The 22,516-nt window shown below is 37.0% G+C and overlaps 1 protein-coding gene across 1 annotated transcript in view; it reads left to right on the top strand.

The window, feature by feature from the left end:
• LOC309548132 (uncharacterized protein) overlaps positions 1 to 22,516 on the top strand; it is a 707,228-nt gene that overhangs the window by 211,526 nt on the left and 473,186 nt on the right. Inside the window, exons 45-49 of the mRNA XM_082248097.1 lie at positions 2,322 to 2,426; positions 2,523 to 2,621; positions 14,550 to 14,750; positions 21,344 to 21,534; positions 21,993 to 22,150. Coding sequence (XP_082104223.1) covers positions 2,322 to 2,426; positions 2,523 to 2,621; positions 14,550 to 14,750; positions 21,344 to 21,534; positions 21,993 to 22,150 — 754 coding nt within the window. The remainder of the gene's footprint in view (positions 1 to 2,321; positions 2,427 to 2,522; positions 2,622 to 14,549; positions 14,751 to 21,343; positions 21,535 to 21,992; positions 22,151 to 22,516) is intronic.

The following is a 22,516-nucleotide window of genomic DNA, read 5'->3' as shown; positions in this document are numbered from 1 at the left end:
CTTTCTTTTTTAAAGAGAAGTAGGGACTCCAGAGAGAGAGAGACATAATTTTAACCCCTGCATTAATCATTAGTAATACCTCATCTGGAATATGCAGTTCCGTTTTGGGCACCAGTTCCTAAAAAGGATATTGGGGAACTGGAGAAAGTGCAGAGAAAAGCAAACAAACTGATGAGAGGCATGGATGAGCTCAGCTATGAGGAAAGATTAGAGGAGCTGAATTAATTCTCTCTTGAGAAGAGGAGATTAAAGGGGGGGATATGATCAACATGTATAAATACACGAGGGGTCCATATAGTGAACTTGGTGTAGAGTTATTCACTATAAGGTCATCACAGAGGACAAGGGGGCACACTTTACGTCTGGAGGAAAAGAGATTTATTCTCGTAAGACAGAAAGAGCTGTGAAAATGATAAATAAACTTCCTCAAGAGCTGGTTCTGACCAGCTCAGTAAATTGCATTTTATTTAGGCCTGGAATATTTTCTAAATGCACATAATATAAATGGATACTAACATTTATAGGTAAAGTTGATCCAGGAAATATCCGATTGGCTCACGGGGGATCAGGAAGTATTTTTATTAGTAACATAATTAATTTAATAACTTAAATAATAAATAGTTTCATCTAAAATGTATTTGCATGTGGTATATTTGCAAAAGACAGTCACAAATCCTGGGGTCACAAAAAACAAACATATATACTCACCTAGATGGCTGTGGCATTGAACCGAGCTGCAGCTGTCCCCCTCCGGCTCTCACACTGAGAACTGAGTAATCACATAACTGTTTTCAGTCTTCAGTGAGCAGAGAGCCAGTGCTCTGCCTGTCTAGTGCTCATTGGAGCATCGTAGAGGGGGTGGTAGCGACTGGTTTAGGCTCCCAACAGCACACTGAGAGGCTAAACCAACTGCCAGTCAGGCATCTCTACTGATCCTGATGTTATTGCCAGGATCCCTTCAGAGTCTGGACCAGCTCTGTGATGTCAGCTGACAGTAGGCTTTAGCTGCTTTTACTTCACTCTCTGTCCCATAGCCAGAACTGGAAATGAGAGACAATCCCTACAAATTAGAAAAAAAAACCTGTTGGGGCCCCGCAGGTCACCAGTAATAGTGTCCCTGTTGGAAGATTTCCCCACTATTTCTGTTCTGGGGACAGCCCAAAATGTGGGATTTTCTTTACTTTCACTTTCAATAATAATGGTTAACAGGTCAAATAGGGTGGGTAAGTCTTTCTAATGGGTACACAGACAGCAATAAAAACTGACAGGTGTTCTAACCTCTCTCCATTTTATCCAAAACTAAAAGAAAAGTTTTCCCTTTCATTATACTCTAAAGCTGAACTCCAAGCAGATATAAAAGACACAGATTAATACACGAATAAATGTGCTTGTTCAAAATAAAGCAGGGTAAGTACCAGGATTTAACCTGCTGTCAGCCTTTACAATTCATATGTACATTAGAGCTCAGACTGAGAAAAGAAGAAATGGTAAAAGGAGCCAGTCCATTGTGCAGCACTATTCATGTGATTACAAGGGACATGCTGATTGGAAAAGAGAGCACAATGAGAGAGGGATGAGCTTATCAGTCTGGCTCTTCACCATCCAATCATGGGGTGGAGCTGGAAAGATGACCTATAAGTTTTGGCCCTGTCAGACATAGCCATGCTGTGTAAATCCTAAGACTGAATAGACAGAAATAACTAAAAAGCTCACATATACAAGTATGTATTCCATCTGTTTGTTTAAAAGCCTGCAAACTAAGTGAGTTTGATTTTCATGTTTTCACTACTTTTTGTGCAGATTTTCGCACAGTTGCTTGCTTATTTTTCACATTTTAATATATATACAGTATATATATATATATATATATATATATTATATATGGTATATAATAATGGAGGCAGAGTGATATTTGTTAATTATATATATATATATATATATATATATATATATATATATATATATATATATATATATATATATATATAATAATTATATATATAATAATGGAGGCAGAGTGATATTTGTTACCAAGCACTACCCTGTAGTTCTTAAATAGGGAGAGTGTATAGCACACAGTCATGTTACATGATGCATTAGTTACCCACCTTCCCCAACTTTAAAGCTACATAAAAAGTCTGTAGCTAATTATATACAATTTAAATTCAGGCACATTTAGTGGATGTTCTGACTTTAGCAAGAATTTTACTGGATGCTTAACACATTTTAATAAAAAGTTTAAGAACAAATTGGATATGTACTGAAAAATGCATGTGAAAACCACTGGATGGAATGCATTTGTTTTTTTTTTTTTTTCATAGGATTTTCCCATGTTTCAAACCTGGCACAAAAGCTCTCCACCATAATGGACTCATTTGCAAAGCTGCACACTGCAGATCTTTTAGGATCTGGCTCATCTCAAAATGGTAGGTACAATTTAATTTTGGTTTGTGTAAATTCTATTGAAATGTGTACACTTTAATAATTGTTTTGCTTTTTTTTTAATTTCCTTTGGATTTAAGGAAAATTTACTGGCTCCTCAGTAAAAGAACTCAATAGTCTACTTGATGAAGCAAGCAACATTCTCAAATATCTCCAAAAATGCAGAGCTGAACATCAAGGTAAACCATATCATGGTCTATTAAGACAAGTTGGTTAAATCAGGTTTGGAATCATGTAATGGAAGAGGGAATCAGTACAGTTTTTGTCTGAAAAAACAATACAAATTCACTACAACACATTACATCACTTATGAATTTTTATTCGTATGAGAATTTTCGCTCGTTAGTAACCTATTCGTTTTTGATATGAAGATTAGCATTCAAATAAACCCCAAAAAAACAATTATTCATCCGATAATCTCATTGTGTATACTAAACTTTACATGGATCGAAATTGGGTTGGTTCAGTAGGGACCGACTGAGATATGATCCATGTATGGGATGGCTGATTGTACACAAGTTGGTCCATTGATGGATTTGGGTACCCACAGCTTGACTGTGTTGATGGGGGAATCAAGCGACTTTTTTTCCTTCTACACATGGTGGAAGGAAAGAAAATCAAATAACCTATGGGCTGTATTATGTTATGGGTTTGGCAATGCAGTCAGAGGCAAAAGCACCATTTGTGCAGATTGTATAGTTGTATAAGGGCCCTTGTGTATGAGATGTACATCAGACAGGTGCTGGTATACCCTCCTGCTGTCAGTTTTTATTTTAGAATTCTGGAAATGCTACTGTAATATCCTGGTACATTGTAATATGTTGGGTATAGGGAATAAAAAATCCTGCACAAAACAACACATGCTTGGCACAGAGAATTACAGGTGGATGCCAATATCGATGTAATATTTTCTGCAGATAAAGAAATACTGCCATACGTTCCATTTGTAGCCACTTGACTTAAATATGAATTTGTGCTTTGTTTATAGTTTTCTGTATACATTCTTGAGACAACAAAACAAAGCTTGAAGGATCTTTTGTATGTAGTATATTTATATTATAGGCTAGCCGCTTAGCTTCTTCTTTATGACAGTAGAGTATATCTCAGAAGATGACACATTGCTACATTATTTTATGCTCTGATGAATTGTTCTTTACCAGCAATGAATCACAAACCACTCTTCCTTGGAGCCAAAAACAATTTCTTGTTTATATTTATATATATGTGTGTTTATTTCCTATGAATAAAATGAATAGGGTTAGAACAGAAGCTTGGCAGGTGATTAGTATGAGTTAGAGTTTAGTGGTGGTTGAAAAGGATATAGAAGTAAAAGCATATAAGGAAAAATACATTGTGTACTTTTCAGTGAACAAATCATATTCTTCAACCATTCCTTTGCGCATAAGAATGAGCCATTTTATGAAAGCAATATGAAGTGTGTGTGCTGTAAACTGATCATTAGGAAGATTCCATATTGTAATTTGTTAATTTGTCATGGTTTTTTTTTTTTTTTTTTTTAGAAATACAAATATATATTTATATATAACAGTTTCATTTGAAGAGAATGTTAGCTTTTATATGTCATGTACAATGTCAGGATTAGAGAGGGATCCTAAAAGGGAACTTCACTCTATCAGTCAGCATTGATTCCTTTTAATCCGTATGCTCCTAAAATTAGAAAATAGATGGTAAAGTATATGATATTTACCTGTTTTCATTTTTTTACATTTCTTCAGTTACGTCCTGGTTTCAAAGCCTAGGCAAATAATGTCATACATCCCAGGAGTCTTCAGGAGGGATTTTCTTAGCTAAGCACATCTTCCTACATGTATGCCTTAACTAAGGGCAGATGGATTCCAGGAAGCAAATGCTACATGGGTCATCTGCCCTTACTAAAGTTGGCCAGGGCTAGATTTGCAAGGGGGTGTTTTTCAAAGTGATTTCCCAGCAAAATGAAGCATGGAGACATAGGTGGATGAGTGAGTTTTCTTTGAATATTAAAAGTTAATTAACCCCTTTGTACCTAATGCCGAAGCACAATTTTGCAACTTTGACATGTTAGTAAAACAGTACATATCACAACTACTTTGTGCATCCAGGTGCATTATACTGCATTCTTTTAGGGTGCAGCACTGATGAATTCCATTATCCAATCATCAATTAAAAAAAAAAAAATGTCCTTGCATGTGATTGGGTATTGTTTACAAAGTGATTTTTCATCACATTCACTAAGGCAAAATTATCTTGCAAAATGAGCAGCCTATTTGCCTTTAGTAAATTAACCCTGTTATCTCCAAGCTGGCTTTGTAACATATTGAAATCCCAGAGCAAGGACTTGAGTTCGTAGTCAGGCAAAGGGCAGCCTAGGCTTGCAAATCCTTAAGCTTCATTGACCCCTCTAGCATAAATAAAGATCAAATTATACTGATCGGTAAAATAAAAAAATGTTTCCAGTTAGCTCAAAACTTTCATCCGAATCAGCTTTTCTGCTTCTTCAGGCAGTTACTTTTGGTAAAACATTTGTGCATCTCTGGGCAGTTTTTTTTTTTATTCTTTAAAGAAAATATGGAGCCATTAAACAGAATTTTTTTTATGTTATGTGTTCGATTTAGAGCTTATTAAGTTGTACTCTTGGTCATAGGAGAGTTAAGTTACCTCTGTGTTTGAACAGTCCATTCAGAAATGGGAGCAGACACATTGTGGTATGCAGTTATTCACAATTAAAGAAGTTGTATACGTTGTCTGATGAGTTCCAGCTTTAATTCAAGCACAACTTGAAAGACAAAGTAAAAGCGGAATTCTTGGTTTGTATACTTGTTACAGCTCTGTGACTTAGAACATTTGGCAATTATTGAAACAGCCTAACATCCAGAAAACGAATATTTTTTTGAAGAGGTCATCGTGTCACCCTTCAAAGTCTCTCAGTACAGCTTTTCTTTAATATGCCACCCTGGCATGGATATCCTTTGGTCTCTCAGACTGATGATCTGCAGGACGTCTTAAGTAAAAAATGCATTGCCTATACACTACTGCTACACAAATGTCTTCAGTCATATTTAAAAAGATCTTTCAGGTTCTGTATGCAGGGATCATGGGCTTATGTTTGCATTTGGACCCACAGAAACTGTTAGCTATTTTTATATATGTTTTCTTAAGTATGTTTCAATTGTGAAGTTGTATTAATGTAAACTTTGTACTTCTAAAAATGAATACAGTTTAATTTAAAGCATTTATTCTTGTAGTGCAGTCAGGCATAAATTGAACAGCCTGTCCTCAAAACCTTAGCATAAAGTATCTATCGTGTTCGTTAATCAGCATCTCATAGCACTGTGCACCTCATGTATCCCTTCCTCTATACATCTGAATAGAGCTGACAGAAGTGATTATAGCTTGTGAGTAATGCATTGCTGGTTGGTTCTAGGAGAGTAGGCATCACTGTTATTTTCCTTCTTCTTTCATACATGCAGTAATAGACCCAGTGAAAAGAGGCATCTTTCTTTCTGGAAGAACAGTTATTAATCTCTGAGCAGTATATTTCCATTTCATTTTGGATACTAATTTCCTCACTCTGGTATTAGAGAACCCAAAATTTGTGTCAATTTTGATGCAGTGCAGCATGCCAGAATATGAAAAGCCGTAATTACCGCTACTGCCATTTAAATTGCTAACCAGCCTCTGACATTTTGAAATCGGACCAATTTCTTTGTGATCCAGAAATTAGCTGGAAAGATGTGTGAGTTGAATTAAAATTTTAAGACACTTAGAACATTAGTTAAATCACGATGCCACAAAGCAAGAAGACCAACTTGTATATAATCAGATATTGTGAATGACAAAATTAAAACCACGCTCCCTTTACAAATTGAATAATCAAGAAACAGCTTAAGATATATTAAGATATTAAGATATAGAAAAAGGCCATACATAACCACCAAGTGCTCCAAATAGTGCAAATAAGGTGATGCAGGGATCTTCTCAAGTGACCCTACACAGCAGAAAGTGGATTGTGCTATCTTCCACCACCATCAGGTAGATTTCCTACTCACCAGACACAGACATTTAGAATGCCTATTGGATCATTGAGAGAAATTTCTCTCATAGAAATAGGTGTTCCCCAGTAGCACTCCAATCCAGTCAGATATCATCTCCAGAGGGGTGTACCATATGATTAGGAAAAAGACAAAAGACCCTTCAAAGTGTAGTATTTTAAAGCATTTATTAATTGCACACTAGTAAAAACACTTACGAATGTTGCAGATCAAAATGGACTTGTTAACATAGCTGGGACGCTGATTTGCGTTCCACCTGCGTTCAAAGATGGCGGAAGTGACATGTCACGTAAATCCCACCCAACGTGTTTCGTCAGCAACGTCTGACGACATCAGGGGTCACATGACCGGACACGTCCCTTCCTTCTATTTATATCACCGCCATATTAAGTTATCCAATTTGTTTCAATACTTTCATACCATAATTAAAACCAATTATTTACATCCGCCAATGGTAAGATATACATAAAAGCTAAATTATACTGCCCATATTAATTAAAAATCTTCAACTTAAAATACTTTTTTGAATGACTCGTGAAGGTCAGCAATATATACATAACACTCCCTCTAGGGGTGGCAGATGGTAATGCACCTATTTAATATGTAGCCCCATCTAGTGGAAACTTTAGAGAACACAACCCAGTTAATGTATCAGAAATAATATGAAATACGAAAAAAAAAACAAATATAAAAAAATATTAACAATAAAAAAAAATATATGTAACACTTAAAAATTAGAGGCTTATTAGAATACAAAATATAAAGATAGCTACAGGATTGAGACAGTTTAAAACACCTTTACATTTATAAATTTGAAATGTAGCAGTTTAAGTCAATATCCACATTCATTCCTACCAGACTCAAAGTACACAATTCAAATATCCATTCTGTTTCATTTTTTGATATTGTCTGTTTCATGTTACCTCCTCTCCAATGAGGTTCAATCCTGTCAATCCAGCAAAAGGTTGCTAGACTAGGGTCCATGTTATGATAAATTCTAACATGGTTGGAGAGACTATGTTTTGGAAACCCCTTTTTTATGGTATTCAGATGCTCATTAATTCTGGTGGCTAATTGTCTTGTTGTTTGCCCCACGTATTGCAACCCACATGGGCAGGTGATTAGATATGTCACATGGGTGGAGTCGCAGGAAATTAATTTGCTGATTCTATACTCTTTCCCAGTACCAAAGGATGTATATTGGTAACAATATCTTATCATGGTACCCTTCATCTCTAAACCTGCTTGACAATACATTAGATTGCTGGATTTAATCATCCACGTCGTCACAATTACGTCTGGATTTATTTAATCATCCATGTCGTCACAATTACGTCTGATCTGCATAAGTTGGCCCTTAGGGATACCCCCAAGCCACTTGGGATGGTGGCAGCTAACAGTAGAAATAAGGCTATTCCTGTCAGTCTCCTTAAAAAATGTCTTTGAGAGAATGTGCCCATTTTCCTTTATAAGTACTAGATCTAAGAAACTAATTTGATGTAAATCCCAACTCCCATGGGGACCTCCACCATGGCACCAACAAGAGGCTCCACACTGGCAACAGTGGGAAGCCCCTCAATGGCAACCACAGGGGGTACACAGAGATGCCCTAGAGGACAGAGAGGGGGAAGGAAGGACAAAAAGAAAGAGAGACCAATGAGGCAGGGAATATTTAATTTGAGTGATGAAGTGTTTACCACTAATGAACTGAAAAGTTCTTTAACTGGGTCTTAAGTACGCCCCGGATTAAAGTTTTATGACGTTTTATGCGTTAATACACAGAGAAATTTGTTAGGAAATGAAATTTTAGGAAATATTTTATTGAGAAACCTCCTCAAGATATTGATACAGTAAATTAATATAAGGATAGTAGTTCAAGAAATCATTCCACTTTCAACCCTAAAAAATCCTCAAATCAGTTTTTTTGATGTGTTCAAATCTATGGTAGAGCAAGATATAAGGCTGCTTAAGACTAAAATAGGCCATAGGAAGGGCAACAGACAGAAAGGCCTGGAAGCACTGGAAAAAAAGGAAAAATGTGGTGATTAGAAAGGCCGATAAGGGAGGGGGGATTGTAGTCTTAAAGAAAGAAAACTATAAGAAATAATTAAACAGATTGATAGGAGACACCAATATGTATAAGAAATTATCAGAGAACCCTACTAACAAATTGAAAGCTTTGCTACAGAGATTGGTCAGAAAGGCTCAGAAAAAAAGGAATATTGACTACGAAAGAGGCTAGGTACCTTATTCCTGAGGTACCTAAATTGCCTGTTATATACCAACTCCTCAAAATTCATAAAAACAAAGCACACCCTCTGGGTAGACCCATAATAAGTAGAATTGACTCCATATTTTCATGGATAGGAGAATATATTCATTGTTTCTTACAACCAATTTTCAAGGGATACCCATCCTATCTAAGGGATAGTAAACATTTAATGAATATATTGAAGGATATCCCCATTAGGGATGACACATTATTAGTGACAATTGATGTGGAGTCTCTTTATACGAGCTTTGGCCAAAAGGATGTCTTGGACACTTCTCAAAGAGCACTTGACCTAGGGTCTGATTTAAAACATGAACAAAAGGAGTTTTTGGTGGCAGCATTACATTTAGCCATGTCCAATAACTACTTTTGGCACGAGGGCTCTTACTTCAACCAGATCAGGGGTGTTGCCATGGGTGCAAAATATGCACAGAGCAAACCTTCTCATGAGTCAATGGGAAGAACAAACCATATTCACTGGAGACATACCAGAGATTGCTCTCTACAAACGCTTCATTGATGACATAGTCAGTATGTGGAATGGTTCCGTGAAAGGTTGGAAACATTTCTTGTGGACCTAAACATTAACAAGTATGGACTATGGTTCACTGGGAGTTGGGATTTACATCAAATTCGTTTCTTAGATCTAGTACTTATGAAGGAAAATGGGCACATTCTCACAAAAACATTTTTTAAGGAGACTGACAGGAACAGCTATATTCCAACTGCTAGCTGCCACCATCCTAAGTGGCTTGGGGGTATCCCTAAGGGCCAACTTATGCAGATCAGACGTAATTGTGACGACATGGATGATTACATCCAGCAATCTAATGTATTGTTAAGCAGGTCTGGAGATAAAGGATACTATGATAAAATACTGTTACCAATCCAGGCCAGTGTTATGAACATGGATAGAAATGATCTATTATAGGATAAACCTAAGCGTAAGGTTAATAAGGAAAATATATCTTTTAGACAAATGACAACCAAAATTTATTTACCGGAAAGCACCAAGCCTCCGGAACAAAATCGCACCCAATATTCATGATCCACCAAAAAAGAGCAAAGCGTGTAGGACAACTAAAATTGAGAAAAGCAAAATAGATAGATTTACATCCTTTGGTATGGGGACAGAGTATAGAATAAACAAATTAATTTACTGCGACTCCATCCATATGATATATCTAATCACCTGCCCATGTGGGTTGCAATACGTGGGGCGAACAACAAGGCAATTCGCCACCAGAATTAATGAGCATCTGAATAACAAAAAAAAGGGGTTTCCAAAACATAGTCTCTCCAACCATGTTAGCATTTACCACAACAGGGACCAGAGTCTAGCAACCTTTTGCGGGATTGACAGAATTGAACCTCATCGGAGAGGAGGTAACATGAAACAGAGAATATCAAAAAATTAAAAAGAATGGATATTTGAATTGTGTACTTTGAGTCCAGTAGGAATGAATGTGGATATTGACTTAAACTGCTACATTTCAAATTTCTAAATGTAAAGGTGTTTTTAACTGCCTCAATCCTGTAGATATCTTTATATTTTTTATTCCAATAATCCTATAATTTTTAAGTATTATATATATATATATATATATATATATATATATATATATATATATATATATATATATATATATATATATATATATTTTTTTTTTTATTAATATTTTTTTTCATATTTGTTTTTTTTTTCTTATTTCATTATATTTCTCGTACATTAACTGGGTTGTGTTCTCTAAAGTTTCCACTAGATGGGGCTAAATATTAAATAGGTGCGTTACCATCTGCCACCCCTAGAGGGAGTGTTATGTATATATTCCTGACCTTCACGAGTCATTCAATAAAGTATTTTTAGTTGAAGATTTTAAATTAATATAGGCAATATAATTTAGTTCTTATGTTTATCTTGCATTGGTGGATATAAAGAATTGGTTTTAATTATGGTATGAAAGGATTGAAATGAATTGGATATCCTAATATGGTGGTGATATAAATAGAAGAAAGGGATGTGTCCGTTCATGTGACCCCTGATGACGTCAGACGTTGCTGATGAAACGCGCTGGGTGGGATCTACGTGACATGTCACTTCTGCCATCTTGGAACGCAGGTGGAACGCAAATCAGCATCCCTGCTATGTTAACAAGTCCATTTTGATCTTCAACATTCGTAAGTGTTTTTACTAGTGCGCAATTAAGAAATGCTTTAAAATACTACACTATGAAGGGTCTTTTGTCTAATCATATGGTACACCACTCTGGAGATATCATCTGACTGGATTGGAGTGCTACTGGGGAACATCTATTTCTATGAGAGAAATTCCTCTCAATGATCCAGTAGGCATTCTAAATGTATTTTCCTGGTGAGTAGAAAATCTACCTGATGGTGGTGGAAGATAGCACAACCCACTTTTTGCTGTGTGGAGTCACTTGAGAAGATCTCTGCATCACCTTTTTTTGCACTATTTGGAGCACTTGGTGGTTATGTATGGAAATTTTTATATCTTAAGCTTATTATAAGCTGTTTCTTGATGATTTCATTTTTAAAGGGAGCGTGGTTTTAATTTTGCCATTCACATATCCCAGGCTTGTTATGCCTTACAACTAGCTGCTTCACATTTGTTTTTTGTTATATTTGTAAAAATTTTATTTACAGTGATTTGTAAATTTCACAAATTTAATATTTTTTCTACACATTGTGTGTTAACTGACACCAAAACATATTATTGGGTTTTATCTTGAGTGCACAGGTAGAGGGTATTTACTCTATTTTTAATGATCAGATATTGGCTTAACAAATGGATCGTTTACATCATGGCATTTGATGTATGATGCGGTCTGCAAGCCATTTTGTTTCCGTAAACTAGGCTATAACTGAAATCAGTCATTGTGGCCGCTGAAATAAATTTTTGTAAAGTCACATTAAATTAACTATGCAAGCACCAAGCTGCCTTTGTGGTTAACAAATGTCATTGATTTGTTGTCTATGCACTGTCTGATCTGCTTGGGAAAAGTATTCTGCTTCTTTTAGTCATGTCTTTAATGTGTCCCTGTCCAGCTTGAGCTAATAGCATAGAAAGGATTAATGACAAAGATTTGCAGCACTAAACCTAGTCAGATGAAAGATTAGGTTAATTAGTCCCCTTTAAATGAGGGGCTTACCTTTTTATAACCCTATGTTTGTTCACCTGCTTCAAATGATTCTTTCTGTTTTTAATTTTGACATTTGACAAACTTGCTTTTTTAAAAACAAATTTGCATTTGTAAAACTTCAATTATTAATGGATTCCTATAGGACCCACAGTGCACTTTTTTGTATTGGGGCATATTGAAACTCTCAGTTGTCAAAGCGAAACAGTACTTTATATAGCACTCCTCCTCTCTGGGTGGTTGACATCTTGATAGTGTGGCAGGCTTACCTCTTAGGGTGTAAATCCATGGCTTATTGTGGGATAACAAAGATTTGTACCTGTAACTTTAATCTTTTCTATAATTTATTCACTCAATAAACTTTGGAGAGAGGGTCAGGGCACAGAATACTCTAAAAGAACAAAATATCTTGGGTAGCAGCAGAATTGTTGGTGCAGCCTCCTAATAGTAACGAAAACCTACACAACCCAGGGTTACGGTGGTGACCCCTCAGTTTGTGGAAGCAGCCTACCTACCAGTTGGATAATCCACAGAAATCATATTAACATAACAGCGACACCAATTTGAACAAAAGACTATCACCCACTTTTAGCTCGAGGTTTCAGCACCATTTACCTACCCTCTAGACTAGAACTCCTAATAGCAATCATCTCTTTAGGAACGGCCAAAAAGGTTACAGTAATTTTCTGAGAACAGTCACTATCTGTTGCTAGGTAAAATGGTGTTCCTTGTTCTTTAGGTGACTCTCAACTCTTTGGAAGCAGTTACAGGTACCTTAATAACTTGAGCAGTGAGATTTCCATGCTCCAGCAGCAGCTTCTTCCAAGCTCTCCCGGACACACTTTAGCATAGGTTACATTTTCCAAGATGATCCAAACAGGCAACCCTCTTCCTGCTCTTGCTTCTTCTGGATGTGCTCTCCAGCAAAGCAGCCTAAATTCATTAAACCTTTAGCACAGACTCCTGACTTGGGCAAAGCCCAAGAAAGAAAGATTCTTCAAATTCATCCTAACAAAGCAGAAGCCCAGAAGGGAGGACCCTTTTAGACATTTGCACCAAATATTATCTCCCCCCTCTCAGTTCACACCACAAAACCCTCTTGTTATTAGTTGAGACAATATTCATAACAACTCTAAAGAAGCAGACCTATATAATCAATGTCCTGAGCATAGAAGAAACCTACTGGACACAAAAATATAGACAAATGCCAGGCTAGCTACAGCCTAGCTGCAAAAGCACACACAATTTAACCAGGGACATTTTAGTTTAGGACTGGGGGGTTTATTTACTTAAGGCAAATTCACTGTGCACTTAGAAGTGCACTTGGAAGTGCAGTCACTGTAGACCTAAAGGGGGACATGCAAGGAAAATAAAAAAACAGCATTTTTGCTTGTACATGATTGGATGATAGAAATCATCAGGGCTTCCCCTCATTTCAGATCTTCCCCTCAGATCTACAATGACTGCACTTCCAAGTGCACTTGCAGTGCACTTGTAGTGAACAGTGACTTTGCCTTTAATAAATCAACCCCTATGTCTCTATACTTACATATATGTATTATATATTTGTACTATAGCCTACATGTTGCCTTTTTGAAAACTATACTGTAAAATAGTTTGCATAAAGAAACTTAGCAGTATAACACATTGGACTTTACTTTATTTGCAAAAGGCAAATCCACTGTGCACTACAAGTACACTGGAAGTGCACTTGGAAGTTCACTTTGAAGTACAGTCCCTGTAGATATGAGTGGGACATGCAAGAAAAATAAAAAACAGCATGTTTCCTTGCACATGATTGGATGATAGAAATCAGCAGAGTTTCCCCTCATTTCAGATCTTCACCTCTGATCTACAACGACTGCACTTCCAAGTGCACTTGCAGTGCACTTGTAGTGCACAGTGGATTTGCCCTAAGTAAATCAACCCCATTCTGCGAACCTTTGGCCCCAACTGGGATTTATTAGTCAGGCTTCTTGCAGCCATGGGACCAATGTGGAAGCACTTCTTTTCTAGGTGCTTTACCAACATAGACTTCCCAGCCAGCTACAGTTTTGGGGTACTGACAAGAGAATGCCACAGAATCCTGCTTTACTGAATACCATATTCAACCCATACAGAGGAGCACAGAAAGCTTCTTGCTTTAATAAAATCTGTGTATTTCTTCTCTTTATGCTTATACAACCCCACACTTGGCCCCTGCCCTTTCCAGAACACATCAGGGACAGATAATCACTGGTTCAAGTAAGCTCCCAACATTTATTCATTGATAGTCACTGAGCAATCACAGGAAAGGAGACTAGGCATCTCCTTACAAGTGTTTCATGATCATGGGTCTATTGTAAAACATGGTTATTTTGTGTTTAATCTAGCTGTTATTACTTGTTCAGACTTGGTTTATATTTGGTGCTAGGACCCAGACGATTTTAGTGATCCTGGTGATTTAGATTTTAGATCCTGGTGAACACCCTTCTCTTTTTTTGAGCCATTCTCTTTTTTTGGAGCCTAGTACAAATAAATATACTCCAGAATAATAAAATTATCTCTCCAACCATTCTACTTTTTGTAGTATACTGACACAAAGTCAACGGTAAAAATGTTTAAATACATATATTTTTTACATTTTAGATCAAGAAAAGAAAGAAGATGAAGAATGGAAGCAGAGGCTAGAGGACGTAGCTATTGTCACAGCCATATACAATTGCTGGTTACCACAACTGTCAACAGACAGGGAAAATGCTTTTAAGACATTTTTAAAGGCAGAATGGCCTAATGTATTTAGTCTTGAAAACAACTTGTATGACACTGGTATAGATTTGAATAATTTTGGTAAGTTTATTCTTAATTTCAAGACTTTTATGTTAATTTTTCATTGAACTAGATTTTAAGGAATGTAAAGTTCGTTTCATACAATGTTTTATGTGACTGTCAAGTTTGACATTTAGCATGCCATATTTTGTTGATATCATTCCATATACAGATTTAGAGATTCTGCTTGTAGTTTCTGTATTTACTTATTTACACTTTTGCACTTGAAAACCCGATTGTTCTTGATTTGCATTTCCAAGTGTGTTTGATGTGCTCTTTCTGTATGATTTTTCCAGGGGTGGAGTATTTTATGTGTTAGCTTTATGCATGTTTAGTAAGCACGCATAAATGTTTTACATTCTAACTTATTTATCTTCATGGAAGATGGGCTAACTGAAAGTTGCACTAAAAATGTGACAACTGATTTTTTTTCTAAATGTACCATACTAAAAGGTGTAGATAAGTATTGTTTAAAATGCCAAAGGACTCTCCATGTGTTTTAATGGCAGTTAATAATGCCTTAAAGTGCACCTAATCAAATTTAGGGAAATCAGTGTGCTGTGTTAGAGTGCAGTAAGATTAATTGCAAAAGAACAGCTATATAAACAAAAAAAGGTTCTATTTTGTTCTGTTAATTCTTATTATTCTAAATTGATTCATAGATTTACTTTGGGATAGGAAGATTGATCCAGCATTTATACCCTATTCTCTATTATGCAAGAAATACAACATGCATATGCAATGAGCACATAAGACTGTCCCCATACATTTATACTTCAGACCTTTATACACAAAAGGAAGTGAAATTATTAAAACAGCAATGCATATTGATACAATAATACAATTTAAGCAGATACTTTAAAAGGCCTTGAAATTCCTTAAAATGCAGTACATTCATGAAGTTAGAAAATAACATTAAAGAAGAGCTCTTAAATACATAAATATAACTGTAATGAAAATACAGCATAATCTCAACTCATCTGTGAATAACCAACATTGTTTTTACATAAAAAGATGTAAAATGTCAGCTGACATTTGGCTATACCCACAACCATTACAGGCGCCAGTAGATGTATACAAGGAGCATATTACAGCTGGTACGGCTTAGTGCTACATTATGTGAGTGAGCTCTTTTCATTTGTGTAATAATAAATGTTTTTACAGAGAGCAATAAATATATTGTTTTTGTTCCCTATGGTGGACCATTATATGTGAGGAAAAACTGGGATCCTGATACATCTAAAGACATCCATCCATCCATTCACAGTTTGACCATCCCTAATGGGGAACAGCGTTCCGTGACTCTCTGATTTAACAGAAGTCAAAGCTGAAGGAAAAACTGGGATCCTGATACATCCAGAGACATTAATTAATTTATCTATCCATCCATTCAGAGTTTCACCATCCCTAATGGGGAACAGCAATCTTTGACCCTCTGGTGAAACAGGAGTCAAAGCTGGAGGTGAGCTGCTAGGAATCACTGGTGGTGTAGTCTTTTTTGAGCACCTGTTTTGAGTTGATTAACTCACACAGAGGTGGTAGGATTATCCGTTGATCCTTTGGACTGATTACGTTTATTATCCCTCCCAGAGGTGGCAGGATTCATTTGTTTATTTATTTTTTGGATTGATTGAATATCACTGGAGACTTTTTTCCTTTGATCATCTTGTATTAGATAAATTGTACGTTTATTTCACTTGTACTTTTGTATTTTGTCACATTGTATCGATCCTTACTCATGATACTTAAAGATCTTTTTATGTGGAAACAATGTTGGTTATTCACAGATGAGGTTGCATTGTATTTTCATTACAGTTATGTTTATTGGAGTTAAGTGAAAGCACTTTTTAATACAGGAGGCAATTTATTATTAATAATAATTTTTGCTCTTGTGCACTAATATTGGAGTAGAGGATATTGTGTGGTTTATATTTTTTAGATATGGTATTGCGCTGATAATAATTATTATAACCTAAATACATAAGCACCCTTTAGCTTATCCAATGTATTTATTCCTTCAAAAGTCAATAAACATCTTAAAATTCAGCTGTTGTTATTACCCCAAATCAGTCTTTACATCCAATTGTTATACACCAGCTTTAATTTAAAATTAGGCTTAGTGAAACTGCTTTGTAAATTGATGGGCTGGAGTAAGAAGCGTTTAGGTGGAATTACATGGAGGATGGTGATTAGCAGTATAGTGATGTCCACTACTAGTCCAAAGAACAGGATATGGGCAGGGGTACTCTGCAGTCAAATACCACAACAGGGGTGAGTAGAGTACGACAGATATCCCTTTTTTTACAATATTAAAAGCAGATCCTCATTTGGTTTTCCCTATAGTACAGCTGTCAATACTCAAGAGCATGCGCTAGAGTTAACTGGCATAATTTAAAAAAAAATGTTTGCACATCATCCATACATTTTAGAGGTTTTATCTCCATGGAGTCATTGCATATTTGTATTTTTGTACATGTGTACATATAATTTTGGAATCAATCTTGTTGCATAGTGTATAGGAATGTTGGGTTTAGAGTGGGCATTCTCTCTATTCTTAATGAATTATTGTATTCTCTGTTAATTAGATTTGGAATAATTGTAATGTAGGTTGAAGCATAATGAAGATATTCTATATTTTGAATGGCATGGGAAAGGGTTTGTTTGCACACTTGACCTTTTTACTGCCTTTGATTTCAGCAGGATTGCAACCCACTATTGGTTGTGTAATGACAGGAAGAGTTTTATTTCTCTCTTCATACATTTCTTGGAGAATCCACAGTGTTGGTATCACAGGCCTCCTAGTGGATCCTCCAAAATAATATACAAATAATGCACCCTAAATAGGGGATCCAAAGTGTTGTGTTTACTACAGAGCTTTGACTGTCATGGTTGGACCAGGAATGTAGAGAGATATCCCTAAATTAAACTCGTCCCTGCCTTTTCAGTCCTTTAAAAAAGTTTTGCCTGGATTTCCACTTTATGTTTCACCAATAAATGAATGGAGACCTGTGTCACTTTCTCTGGAACAAACATACCTGGTAAAAAATAAGTCACATCTGCTGATCTATATACCTTAAGCAATTAAATCAACACAAAACCTAGACAACTTGCATTTGTAAAGGTGGAGGTCAACAGTTGTAGCCATATTTCCACTTTTTTTTTTTTTTAGTACCATTAGCTTAAACTGCTTCTGAATTACTATATATTTTTTATAATTGAATATGGCTAGCAGCACTAACCATGCAGAGGTATTATACTTTTGTACTGACAGGAATGCTTATTTGAAAAATCTTCTGTTTAAAATAAATGTCATCTTTTCATCACATTGCTTTTAACCACTTCCATACCGGGCCATAGTAAAATGACGCCGGCAGGAAAGGCTCCTCGATCCGGGCGGTGTCATATGACGTCCGCCCGCTCTCACTGCTACTGTGCGCCCCCGGGGGTGCGCAGCGCGGCAATCAGGGATGAGGCTCGTCCCTCGGACTGAGCCCATCCCTGATCAAGGTAAACAGCCAAAGAAATTGGCTGTTTACCATGTGATCGGCTGTGTCCAATCACAGCCAATCACATAAGCGGCTCCAGCGTGAGCCGCTCGTTCTCTCCGCAATGTGCGCTCCCAGGGGTGATCGGGGTCGAGGCTCATCCCTTGGACAGAGCCCATCCCCGATCTAGGTAAAGAGCCAATGAAAGTGGCTTTTTACCACGTGACCGGCGGTCAATCACAGCCAGTCACAGAATGTCAACAGAGAACACGGTAACTAGCTGTTACCGTGTTCTCCTCCTCACACACTGCTCCTGTGTGAGGAGGAGATTGCAGTAACAGCTAGTTACCAATCATAGTGCACCCCAAAACACACTGATTGCCGCACCCAATAAAGAGGACCTGTCACTAGCCCATCAAAGTACCTGTCACTAGCCCATCAAAGTACCTGTCACTAAAAAAATCAAAGAACCTGTCACCAGCCCATCAGAGTACCCGAGTACCTGTCACCAGCCCATCCGAGTACCTGTCACCAGCCCATCAGGTACTCTGATGACAGGTACTCCTGTACTCTGATGGGCTGGTGACAGGTACTCGGGTACTCTGATGGGCTGATGAAAGGTATTCGGGTATTCTGATGACAGGTACTTGGGTACTCTGATGACAGGAACTCAGGTACTCTGATGGGCTGGTGACAGGTACTCAGGTACTCTGATGGACTGGTGACAGGTACACGGGTACTCCGATGACAGGTACTCGGGTACTCCGATGACAGGTACTCGGGTACTTTGAGTACCTGTCATCAGAGTACCCGAGTACCAGTCATCGGATTACCCGAGTACCTGTCATCAGAGTACCCGAGTACCTGTCTCCAGCCTAGAGTGCCCGAGTACCTATCTGCACCCCATCAGATTACCCGAGTACCTGTCTCTAGCCCATCAGAATACCCAAGTACCTCTCTGAAGCTCATCAGAGTACCCGAGTACCTTTCTGAAGTCGATCAGTGTACCTGAGTACCTGTCTGCAGCCCATAAGAGTACCTGAGTACCTATCTGCAGCTCCTGCCTCCTAGATTATGTGTTGGGGTGTTTGCTTTCCAAAATGGGGTCATTTTGTGGGGGTTTCCATTGTCCTTGGGTTCCAGGGCCTTCAAAAGTGTGATTGGTTGTAATGAAATTATATGTGTAATTTATGCTCCTAGAACACCTGACGGTGCTCCTTGCATGTTGGGCCTCTGTATGTGGCTATGCTGTGACAAAGTCCCACATATGTGGTATCGCCATTGTCAGAAGGAGTAGCAGAATGTATTTTGGGGTGTCATTTTTGCTATGTACATGCTATGTGTTAGAAATATCCTATAAATTGACAACTTTGTGTAAAGAAAAATGCGTTTTCAGTTTCTTTCCACATTTTCCATAAACTTGTGGAAAAAAATTACATGTTCAAAAGATTCATTATGCCTTTATAGAATATACGTTGGGGTGTTTGCTTTCCAAAATGGGGTCATTTTGTGGGTAATTCCATTGTCCTGGTGCTCCAGGGCCTTCAAAAGTGTTATGGGTCGTTAGGAAATGTGTAATTTATGCTCCTAGAACAGCTGACGGTGCTCCTTGAATGTTGGGCCTCTGTATGTGGCCAGGCTGTGTAATGGGCCATACACACTATAAGATTTTCTGAAGACTTTTTCCTTTAGATTTACCAAAACCATATAATATGAGGTCAAACCTAAACACTTTCAATTTGTATGCAATCTGGCAGGCCCTTGCACTACATAGAAAAGGTAAATCTGCAGGGAAAAGTCTTCAGAAAATCTTCTAGTGTGTATGGCCCTTAAAAGTCTCACACATGTGGTATTGCCATACGCAGGAGGAGTAGCAGAATGTATTTTGGGGTGTAATTGTAAGTATGCATATACTGTGTGTGAGAAATAACTTGTTATTATGACAATTTTGTGTAAAAAAATAAAATAAAAAATTATTTCTTCATTTTCCCAAGAATTGTGGGAAAAAATTACAACTTCAAAAAACTCACCATGCCTCTTACTAAATACCCAGGAATGTCTACTTTCCAAAAAAAGGGGACATTTAGGGGGGGATTTGTACTGTCCTGACATTTCAGGGCCTCAAGAAATGAGATAGGCCATCGGTACATCAGGTGTGATCAATTTTCAATGATTGGCACCATAGCTTGTAGACTATAACTTTCACACAGACTAAATAATAACCACTAATTTGGGATATTTTTACCAAAGATATGTAGAATTATGCATTTTGGCCCAAATTTATGAAAAAAAATTACTTATTTGCAAAATTTTATAATAGAAACTAAAACAAAATGTGTTTTTTTCAAAATGTTTGCTCTTTTTTCACTTGTATCGCAACAAATAAAAAACCCAATGGTGATTAAATACTACCAAAAAAAAGCTCTATCTGTGTGAAAAAAATGATAAAAAATTTGATTGGGTACAGTGTTGTATGACTGAGTAATTATCATTCAAAGTGTGAGAGCGCTGAAAGCTGAAAATTGGTCTGGGCAATGAAATGTAACTGCTCTGTATGGAAGTGGTTAATAATTACTAGTGCATCCAAAGCATAACTAATGTATATAGATTTTATTTAAAATTTCTATTTGGTTTTCTTTTGTACAAAAAAAATATTTATTTGTAAGGTTACTTAATAACCAACCTACTCTCCAATTATTCTTTAGGCTATAAAACAGAAATTCAACAGAAACACAAACAATTTGCCAAGACTGATTCTATGCAAGAAATTTGATTTAAAGGGTTTGAATTTAAGCCCTAGAACCTAATTTCTGTATGTACAAAAATATATCTTGCACATCATAAATAACATGCATTTAGTCTTGCATAGTTACATTTTAATAGTGTACATTCTATGATGTTCTGTAAAAATATAGTTTGTTCATGCACACTTGTGTTCATAAATGTTGTGTAAGTTATAAATTAAGCACACCATGCATTATTCCTGTAGTCTCACAGCGGTAATTAATAAGCCAGCAATAGAAGCGTATATTTAAAAAGAAGAGGCTATTTTCTGTAAATTAGCTTTTTTTTAGTATGCTGTAATATAAACTATTCCTGCCACTAAATCTGTTATGTCTTTGGCTCCAGATGGTCTGCTCCCTGCAGTCATTGCTGCAAAATATGGTCCTGGCCGGCAGGTTCCTGCATCTGAATGTACGGGAGAAACCAGTGTCCCGAGTGCCATAATAAAAGCTGCAGAGAAATGTCATATTTTTCCCAGTAACACATTTGTATCCAACGTTTCCCATCTGGTTCAGCTGGCACCAAAATACCAAACAGTAAGTACAGATGTAGCTCATCATGACTAATTTGAATGCATCATCAAAGTTATTGAAATGATTGCTTTTGCTGTAGGCAACATATCCATGAAGTATGAGTGTCTTGTATGTTATCAGGAAACATCACCAGCTTGCAAAGCTAAATCAGGAGTAGCCTTTGGGAATGATGGCGATGTAATCTCAAAAAAAGAAGAAGCTTGGACATTTTGCATGGAAACATAGCTATATCCTCTGGGTGGTGAAGAATATGTGTTTGCAAGCCGACCCTTTAATTATTTAAAGTTTATCTCACTTAAGAGATTAATTATGGCCAAGATGGAAGTGAACATGATAATCACATATTCCAAAAAGATGCTGTGAAATGTTAATATTATTGCATAGATCCTAAGACAGGTCTATGACATTGAAATGAACTGACTTGAATACCAGGTACACTGTTTTAACTCTTTTTTGTTAAGGTTTTGGTGACAGGGCCTGCAGGATGTGGGAAGACCACATGCATAAAAGTCTTTGTGGAGAAACTTAAAGATGAAGGCAAAAAGATCAAGATTGACATGGTTTATACTGAGGCTCTCCAACCTGGTCAGTTGCTCGGATTCATGAATAAAAGCCATGGGTAAGAAGAAACTGAACTGATGCAAACTGTTAAATAGTTACATTGAGGATCAGACTAAATGAAACAGTGTGCCTGTACCTTTCCGTAGTCAGTACACAACTGCGTCTCATTCCTCCCCCTGGCTTTAGTTGCTATGGATTCCCCTCCAGCAGCTTCTCACCCCCAGCGTAACTGCCGGGTATGCTTGCGTTTCATTACCAATGAAACACAGACACCCTGCGGCAAATGTCACTTCCTCCAATGACATAATAGTGCCCCACTGTGTACACGCCCACCAGCAGGTCCGTGAATCGCTCGGGGGCATACAGCCATTACGAGACCTACTCTTTTACAAGCAGAAAATGTATTACAGGCAAGTTAAAATAA

The sequence above is a fragment of the Pelophylax lessonae genome (assembly GCF_965119305.1).
Source record: "Pelophylax lessonae genome assembly, chromosome: 2".
Taxonomy (NCBI): domain Eukaryota; kingdom Metazoa; phylum Chordata; class Amphibia; order Anura; family Ranidae; genus Pelophylax; species Pelophylax lessonae.
Note: the sequence above shows the minus strand (reverse complement) of the source record. Positions and strands in the feature narration are given on the sequence as shown.